Source organism: Eleutherodactylus coqui, chromosome 6 (genome assembly GCF_035609145.1).
Source record: "Eleutherodactylus coqui strain aEleCoq1 chromosome 6, aEleCoq1.hap1, whole genome shotgun sequence".
Taxonomy (NCBI): domain Eukaryota; kingdom Metazoa; phylum Chordata; class Amphibia; order Anura; family Eleutherodactylidae; genus Eleutherodactylus; species Eleutherodactylus coqui.
In genome coordinates, this window is record NC_089842.1 from 225,773,584 (window position 1) to 225,783,657 (window position 10,074).

Consider the following 10,074-nt stretch of genomic DNA (forward strand, 5'->3'; position numbering starts at 1 on the left):
CCCACCAAAGGAAATGGTATTGTGAGACGCTCTGCACAGCGGCTGAGCTGAAATTTTTAGCAGTGGCCCCAGTAATATTACAGTACTATTTAGCGGTGAGACCGCTGTCTAATTCACTGCAGGCAGAGAACGGTATAAATGAGTATGAAATTATTTGTGTCCACTTTCACGCTGAGAGCGGTATTTTCACGTGCACTCCAGCCAGAAAGAATTATTACGGAAGGCTGCAAACAGGCCTAGCTGCGTACAACTAAAATGCAAGCACTACAACTCCCAGCAGCCACCCAGTAAAATGCACACGATCAGATGCAGCCCAACAAAGGAGCTTTTGTTATTTTTGGACAGAGGATAGAGGCTGTATAGTATATATTACTTTCTTTGTGGAATTGGCCGCGGCACTACGCTGTTGGTCTAATTCACTGCAGACAGAGAACGGTATAAATAAGTATGGAATTATTTGCGTACACTTTCACGCTGAGAGCGGAATTTTCACGCGCACTTCAGCCAAAAAAAATGTGTCGGAGGGCTGCAAACAGGCCTAGATGCGTACAACTAAAATGCAAGCACTACAACTCCCAGCAGCCACCCAGTAAAATGCACACGGTCAGATGTAGCCCTAAGAAGGATTGTTGGGGTTATTGTAGACAGGATCCTACACTACCACTGTCCCTATCTCAGCAGCACTTTCCCTATACTCTGTATTATAGAGTGCAGACTGAGAACGCTATAGCTGTAATGGCCTGCACAATCCGAGATGAAAAAAAAAAATTGTGCAAAACTGCTCTCAGCCAGCCACAACAGTAATGCACACGGTCAGATGTGGCCCTAAGAAGGTCCGTTGGGATTCTTGAGGACAGGATTCTACAATAATACTTTCCCTATAGCAGCAGCAGCATTTTCCCTAATCTCTCCCAGTGTGTGGGGAGCCACTCTTCACTCTCCACTGTGTCAATACTCCATCGCCTCTACCAGCACTATCGCTCCAACACTTTGAAAAACATGACAAACTTTTTACATCCATTATGCCAACCTGACATACATCATCATAATCACTAAAGGGACATTCAGCACCACCTCATGAACTACCAGGTTCAATTGCACCTAGACTGTGCTTTTTTTCAAGTAGATAACCTGAGCCCAGACCCCATGAACTTCTGGGTCATTAGACTGGAACATTGACAAGAACTAGACCAGTTTGTCATAAGTATACTATCTTGTCCATTCTTCAGTGTAGCATCAGAGAGGATATTCAGCATGGCAGGCGCTGTAATTCCTAAGCAAACAAGATTGTCTGCCAAAAGATTGGAAAAAGATTGATGCGGATTTTAAAAACTGTGTGCCTGATGCCACTGATTATATCTACCATTGTTGCTGTCCACTTGCTGGTACTACTAATAAAACCACCCCCGCTGTCACCTCACTCCTTCCATTGGTCCACCACACTTCCAGCACCCCACTACTACCAGGCCTACCCAACCACACATTTCCCCTTCTCATTGTTAAATTTGAGTATCTCCCTGCTCGTCCTTAAAGATTCGGGGGCCGCCGCGGGGCGGGGAGCTGCGGGGGAGAGTGGGGAGGAACGGAGGGGAGATCTCTCTCTCCCGCCCGCTCTCCCCTACTCCGCACCGTGACTCACCTGTCAGCCGCGGCGGTCACCGAATCTTTATGGACGAGCAGGGAGATACTCGTCTAAGGCACATTACTCGAACGAGTAGTGCCTTAGCGAGTATACTCGTTCATCCTTATTTATAACCTATTTTATAAAGCACAACAAACCGAAAACAAATTACATCACACACCTCATGCTTGCAGAAGGGAAACCAGAGCTAGATTAAATTAATGTGTGCTACATTTATGTGACTCAACTTTGTGCTGCGATTGCATCAGCCAGTAAAGTCAATGCAAGGTCAATCAGTATCTAAAGCATGCTTTGTTTAATGCTCTATTGAATGCAATATTCTTCAGGCATTTATCATTAGCAATTTTCATGTTATTACATTTTTCGTGATCAACGTTTTATGTGACACTTACAAAATAAGGGCAAGATTATGTCAGCAGCAGCACTATAGGGTCATCTCAAGCTTCCCTGGTATCTTTTCAGAGCCGTATTAATCAGCGAGGAGGGAAAGCAATGCAAAGCCCAGCAGGGTCCGGATCATGACCCACAGCGGAAATCCAAGAACAAGTGTAGACTAGGCAGCATCAGATGTGTGAAAAATATTCTCTTTATTCCTCCATAAAAAAATGGCGACGTTTCGACCCCAGGTGAACAAATGATTTTTGTTCATAGTTGGCCCATGAATACACAGTCACTAACAGGGCACTGAGTGAGAAATTGCTCAGTAGTCGCTAGTTGCTTCATTTCAACTCACTGAAGCCAAGACTAGCGAGCAGCTTCTCACTCCGTGTAAAACGGCAGCCTCTTTGCAGTGAATGGAGGCCGGCGTCTGGAAGAGATCTCCATAGTACTCTGCCTCCATTTACTGAATGATTATCGCTCGTGTGTGAAAGCACAGGAACAATAGTCCTTGGGACAACTGCCAGGTACTTATCCCGCAGTTATCCCGTGTAAAGGTACCTGCAATTGCATGTACAATGTGAGGCTTCTTACCTCCATTGTGTGCTTCCATCTTATAGACTGAGTATTTATATAAAGCTTTTCACCACTGATGGCCCATGGAGTAAAATTACCCACTTCAACCTCATGTACATCCTTATCTATATATAAATTATTTATCTTATATGGATGTCCAGCTTCCCCCTGGTCATTAAAGTAATATGAGGGTCTCATTGGATCTGGTGAGGACTTCATCATTTGTATGTAGCGATGTAACTTCCATCTGTAGTGTAAAAATCCAGTTACTGAGTTTTCTTCATATTTGTCTTTTATGAATAAGAACATTTCATGCAAAGCTTTTGCCAAAACCTCTACTGCAGTATACAGTCTTGGAGAGACTCCTGATAAGAGGAAATATCTTAAACTTGGTACAGAATATGATGTGATTTGCTTCTCTTCATCAGTGTAATTGAATGAAAGGAATACATTTGTATCCTTCTTTCTTAGTAGATTATTTAAGTATCCCCACATTTTAATATAGTTGGATGAATGAAGGTGCTTTTTGCAGTTTTTAACAAAATATTCCAAACCTGGAATAGGTTGTGATGAGAAGTCCACTGCTAGACTTCCATTAAACACTGAGTGAACTAGAATGACAGAACCAGAGACCCAGGATGGTGGAAGGATGAGAGTTTTGTGCATTAAAACGGAATGAAGATTTTTTGTTAAATGGGCTAAAAAAGAGTCAAAGACCCCACACATTACAATAATAGTGATTTGTGAATTGCTTAAAATATGCAAAATCCATTCATTAGAATGCTTTTTGTAATTTTCCCCTGTAAGTTTTATGGTGAAGGCGGCACAGATCCCGCGCTCTCTCATGTACTTGGTTAGTATTCGCAGCTCATTCTCTCCAGTTTCATCACCCGATACTATAATCCCAACCCAGGTCCAGCCGAAGTGCTCCAACAGTTCGGTGATCGCCATATTGTGGATGTGGTTATTCTGGACTATTTGGAAAACATGTGGATAGAGGAGTCTATCAGATAAGAAGGGATCGGAGGCTCCATAGCTGATCTGTAAAACACAGACAAAAAGTAAACATTTTGTATAGATTGCTTTCAGTCGTTGATAATCCAAAACTCCATATAGAAACCCCTTCTTTATCACAAAGGAGACCACAGAAAAGATAAAGAGAATCTATAGGCAGAAAGAAAAATGGATTTTAGTTTTGTTATTTAGAGCCTTCATTGACATCTTCCCTAAACAAGTAGATCATTGTGAGCTACAGCGGATGATCCACCTTATTGTTTGTTCGGGCTGTTACCCTGTGAGTTATGTTCACATGCCAAAGATTGGTTGTAGAGTACTTATACAAACTGTTCCCTCCAGCTGAATGGGGCTGCTTCTTCAGAATGTACATAGATTTCTACAAGCCCATTTAGATGAGTGGGACATCTGCAGGAATGTCTACGACACATCTGCTGCATCTGAATATAGCTCTAGCACTCTTGTACAAGGCACAGTTGTGTACATAGGTGACGCAGGAGGCAGAGGGCTGTAGGTCACTATATGGTATCTCTTTTAATCGCTGTAGAATTAAGAAAGTAATACAAACAAATATGTACAGCAAAGTTAGCCTTGCAAAATCACAGCTAAGTATGGCCTAATTCACTTACCATATAGTAGTAGGATAGAGATAGGGAGGCAGAAACATAACCTCACCCTAGATGCAGGAGGACCAAATGCTAAATGGAGGAGCGTAAAAAGGTGCAAAATACTAATGAACAACCGGTCACATGACATACAGAGAGGGGAGTGGCCACCCAGTGCTACACCTGCATATAGATACAGGATACAAAGAGTGCCAGGTCAAACATGTACCCCTCAATGCAGATCCAGAACCCACCAATGGGGATAAAGCAGGCTAAAACATAATAAAGAGCAATCCACATTGGCACTGACACCCTGGGCTCCCTCAGTAAATATAGTCATACTGGTCTGTGATTTTGTAAATTTTTTCCTTTCCTGTGAGTTTTTTCTAGGGAATTTGAACTTGTAATCACTTGATCGCTTCTACGATATACTGCAATAGTTCTGTATTGCAGTATATTGTACATTTCAGTGTTAGGACTTCTTTACACTGGCAACCTCGATTTTGCAACGATTTTTGAGCATCCTGAAAATAATAACGTATCACATCGCTGCCACCTGCAATTTTCTCTTGCAAAAGTCAATAGGAGATTTTCATGTTAAAAAACCTATTGCAACAAACAAAAATTGCAAGTTTGTGCATTGTGATGCGATAAAAAGGAGGCTCCATAGGGAAACATGGGAGATGGAAAAAATCTGAAAAACGCAGAAAGATAGGACATGCTGCAATTTTTTTTTCTTTCACTCCACATCGCATGAGTGAAAACATTTCAAATGGGAATGAAACCATTGAAAATCATTGGTTTCAAAATTCTACATTTTTACTAACTCTTGCAAAAATGCGAGATTTTCTCTCAAGTGTGAAGGCTCCATTAGTGTACTAGTCCTGCCTGTGGCACAGCCTAATACACTACCTCTGATTGTGACCATTGTGGGTGGTTGTCAGCTGTTTTATATAGCCAGCACCTGCTAGATATTACATAGAGTCAGCTCCTGCGGCCACTATATACCCTATTTGCTAATGTTATCTCATACGTTTACAGCAAGTGGCCACTAACAGGTTAAACACAAAGATTGTCTATAATGCATAATACATCAAGAACAGGACCATATGTTTTTTTGAGCTGGGTTTATGGATGTTCTCCCAGACTACACATATTTGGTCTGATGTATAGGAGGGGTATTCACTGACAAAGGCCTTACACTAAAATATAACTTTTATTAAGTCAAATTAAAAACGTACTAGTATAAAATAATTTATACGTAGTATAAAGTGGACAAAACAAACAAAGAAATAGGGATATTTCTCAAAACTATCCCAAGATAAAATCCAGTTACTTAGGGAGAGATATGGCTAGTGGTGCCCAGATGGGCAGAGATGTTTTTATCCACTGTATTTTTTTCAAAAGAGTTACCCCAATTGTCTACTGTCGTTCCAATGGTGTAATGGAGACCACTATTAGGTGATAAATACTGTAAATATTAATGGTCTGCCTGAATGGTTTGCACACCTGCATATGGGTTATTGATTATGCCGTATGCTATTTAGCGTTTCCTCTGTTGGACTAGGACTCCACAGCTTGAAACCTGTATTTTGTCTCAGATAGCTGTCGGTCCACTAAAATAGTGAAAGTTTCTATCTCTTTTCACCAATAAATAAATAAGACCCACAAATATAACAGAAACAGTTAGGAGAGTTGACACATCTTCTAGTAGCCATTTCTTCTAAATACTGTATCACACAACTGTTTGATGCGTCCACCACAGTGGCTGGCTCCACACTGAGTCACTGACTGCAGTCAAGGTCACGCCTAGCAGACAGTTTAGATTCGTTGTCGTACGCGTACCGAACCTGAAAAACCCTGAAAATAAGAAAATTTCAGGTGAAATTTGTGACTTATCTAGGGGTGATGGAATTTTTTCACAATTTTTACCGTAATCAGCACAAAAAAATACTGTTAAACCCACTAATTAAATATGTGAGAGGAGGATGCATCTATATGCACTCCTCAGTCAGTAAGTAACGGCCATTTTTCTGTGATTGTCACTAATTAAATATGCTACAATTTTTTCATCGCAGACCTGTGTAATTGTCGCTTTCTGCCAACGCATTTCAACAGTGTGCTTAAAGGGGTTGTCCCGCGGCAGCAAGTGGGTCTATACACTTCTGTATGACCATATTAATGCACTTTGTAATGTACATTGTGCATTAATTATGAGCCATACAGAAGTTATAAAAAGTTTTTTACTTACCTGCTCCGTTGCTAGCGTCCTCGTTCCCATAGAGCCGACTAATTTTCGCCCTCCGATGGCCAAATTAGCCGCGCTTGCGCAGTCCGGGTCTTCTCCTGTCTTCAATGGGGCCGCTCGTGCAGAATGCCGGCTCCGTGTAGCTCCGCCCCGTCACGTGCCGATTCCAGCCAATCAGGAGGCTGGAATCGGCAATGGACCGCACAGAAGAGCTGCGGTCCACGGAGGAAGAGGATCCCGGCGGCCATCTTCAGCCGGTAAGTATAGAAGTCACCGGAGCGCGGGGATTAAGGTAAGCGCTGAGCGTTTTTTTTTTTACGTCCCTGCATCGGGATTGTCTCGCGCCGAACGGGGGGGGGGGGGGGGTTGAAAAAAAAAAACCCGTTTCGGCGCGGGACAACCCCTTTAACTATGCACAGTGTTTCATCAAGACAGATTTTTAATTAATAAAGAGGTCAGTCTCTCAGTGGCAAAATAAAGATCTTGATAACATGTGATCTATATCGCCACATTGAGATGTCTCCAAACTAATGGAGATGTATGAGGCCTGAAGAGCTGTTACTGCCTAAAGAGCTAGTTCCAGATATGATATAAGTATCTAATATAATGCTGATAGCGCAGCCTCAAACAGACACATCTTAACACTGACAATGTGCACACTCCTGAAAGACATTTATTCTTAATACCAGTCAGTGAGAGAACAAGACACTGATAGCTGTCAAACATCATCGATTTAATCCTTGGTGTTTTTCCTATAAGACAGCGACAAATCAGTGGTCATGTAAGAGTTACCATTAATATTTATAGTATTTATCACCTAATAGTGGTCTCCATTACACCATTGGAACGACAGTAGACAATTGGGGTAACTCTTTTGAGAAAAATACAGTGGATAAAAATATCAATGCCCATCTGGGCACCACTAGCCATATCTCTCCCTAAGTAACTGGATTTTATCTTGGGATAGTTTTGAGAAATATCCCTATTAGAGATGAGCAAGCCTACTCGGCCACGCCCCTTTTTCGCCCAAGCACTGCGATTTTCGAGTACTTCCGTACTTGGGTGAAAAGATTCGGGGAGCGCCGTGGGTGAGTGGGGGGTTGCAGCGGGGAGTGGGGGGGGGGAGGGAGAGAGAGGGCTCCCCCCTGTTCCCCGCTGCTACCCCCCGCGCCGCCACGCCTCCCCCCGCCCTCCGGCGCCCCCCGAATCTTTTAACCCGAGTACTGAAGTACTCGAAAATCGCGGTGCTCGATTGAGTAATTACTCGAAACGAGTAGGTTCGCTCATCTCTAATCCCTATTTCTTTGTTTGTTTTGTCCACTTTATACTACGTGTAAATTATTTTATACTAGTACGTTTTTAATTTGACTTAATAAAAGTTATATTTTAGTGTAAGGCCTTTGTCAATGAATAGTCATACATTTTCAAGAGCCTCTTGTCACAGTGAATTGATGTATGGGAGGGGAATTCACTGATGTGTATACCGACTATTATTTACATTCATATCTTCCACAATGGTATCTACGTTTAATTATTTACACCAAACAGTGAGAGCGGGGGGGGGGGAATAAAAATAAAAAAAACTAGTGTTTTTCCCACCACTAGAAGCACATTCTATTTTAGGGTGACTACCCACTACAGAAACCAAGTAGTCTTGTAGATATACCTTTTATTGGCTAACAAAACTACATGATGTTAATGCGAGCGTCATGTATCATGTATTTTTGTTAGCCATTAAAAGGTATCATATCTACAAAATTACGTGGTTTCTCTTGCTGGGAACAATCACATTTTGCTCTACTGGCTAACATTGTACCAAACCTTTGTTTTCATAATGCGAGCTTGAAATGGATCTGAATATCGGATGCACATTTATACACCCATACTTATGACAGGGCACATACATGGATGTGAATAATTTGTACTAAAAAGAATAGTCACTGATAATGGAGTGAAGGTTTTATGGTCCCTGAAAAAGTGAATACTACCACAGTGGTAGCTATTTATTATATTTGACGCATCTTCCACTGTTTGTGAGGTAAAGGTAAGGTCCCCTGGTGAAAGCATCGAGTCATGATTGACTCCTAGGGTGATGTCACATCGCAACATTTGGCAGACTGTTTTTGCCATTGCCTTCCCCAGTCATGTTTTACCCCCCATTGAACCCGCAACCTTCAGGCCATGAGCGAGAGCTTAAGACTGTATATCTGCTGCCCTAACGCTCTACACTACATGAGACTCCTTCTTACACTGTTGACACTTATCTAAGATTGGCATGCCCCCTATGTTCTGTGCAAAGTCCATATGTTTTATATATTTGTCCCGTTCCATTACTTTTACCTTTCTACACTGTTTGGATGAAAGATTAATTACTGATATATGAAAAGCTTAAATGGTGTGTCCTTAGTTTTTGGCTACCCACATTGGACACATAGTATGCAGATGCCACTCAGACGTTGGCCACATGCCTCACATATATTATACCAAGTCCTAAGGACAGTGCCTAGAGTATATAATACCTGAGGATATCGGTATAGTCCAAAGATTTGTGCTGCGATAATAGTGGTAGATGAGTGGCGATCTCCGATGATACTGGCCAGCTGGCCATGGCTTGTACACGAGTAATTAGGTATCACCTTATCCTGGCCAGTCAGAAGACATAAAGTACTTCTTACCACCAATCGTCCATCTAAGCATGTGTCGTACAGATGGGATCCCAGTGTAATATTGGGTAAGATGTCAGGGTTCTGGTTAATGTTATCAATGGCGAAGAGAAAAATCAGAGAATGTACCAATCCCTGATGTTCACAACTAGATAAATAAATACAGATGAGTCACTGATTAGAGTTCTGGTCTTCATTTATTCACTACACATCAAAGTAAGAAGAGATATTTCTGCTGGTTTCTTATCAGCTTTACCTTGCAATGAAGAAGTATATGCCCTCCCGATTCTCTAATAGCATTAACTTACATTTACATTTACAAGCATCACATAATTCAGATCTAAAATTAGGTATATGCAAATAAACTAATGATAGAAGATGTGTTGGGGTAAATATGTGTCATTGGGTTAACAACAGGTACAGTGATGAGAAACAGGGGGCTTATTAACAGGATAGCCTCATATTAGATCACAGTTATTGAGAAAGTACAGGCTCATAAAATGGAAGAATCTGTCTCAAAATGGCCGCTAGATACAAAATGGAGCATTATAAGATGTAAATAAGCTTGTGTGTAGTGAAACAATAATTCAAGCAGAAATAGCTTTAGAGCATGAGATTCGGTGCAATGTCTAATGATGTGTCTCTGTTCTTTTTCATGAGAACCAAGTCTGGACACAGTTGTTATCAGAAGAAGCCCTCCCACACCTCCATTCGGAGACTTGGACAAAGGAACTGACTGTGCTACAGCCACCTGAATAACAAAGTGAATACAAGGGAGGACCAGGGAGGACCAAGATAACGCTGGGAGAAATAGACACTTGAGAACATAACAGATATATTCTCACTACACTGATTGCTGAACAATGCATGATTCTTAATGTTTTTTCTAACACAATGAGATTAACGCTGTGACTAATGACGTATTCCTTTCCTGTATTAGAACTATAC

At 41.6% G+C, this 10,074-nt stretch overlaps 1 protein-coding gene across 1 annotated transcript in view; it reads right to left on the reverse strand.

The window, feature by feature from the left end:
* Positions 1-9,426, reverse strand: part of LOC136571852 (vomeronasal type-2 receptor 26-like) — a 43,115-nt gene extending 33,689 nt beyond the window's left edge. The window contains exons 1-3 of the mRNA XM_066572473.1: positions 9,383-9,426; positions 8,983-9,274; positions 2,615-3,637 (exon numbers count right to left, since the gene is read on the reverse strand). Coding sequence (XP_066428570.1) covers positions 2,615-3,637; positions 8,983-9,274; positions 9,383-9,426 — 1,359 coding nt within the window. The remainder of the gene's footprint in view (positions 1-2,614; positions 3,638-8,982; positions 9,275-9,382) is intronic.
* Positions 9,427-10,074: the final 648 nt, after the last annotated feature.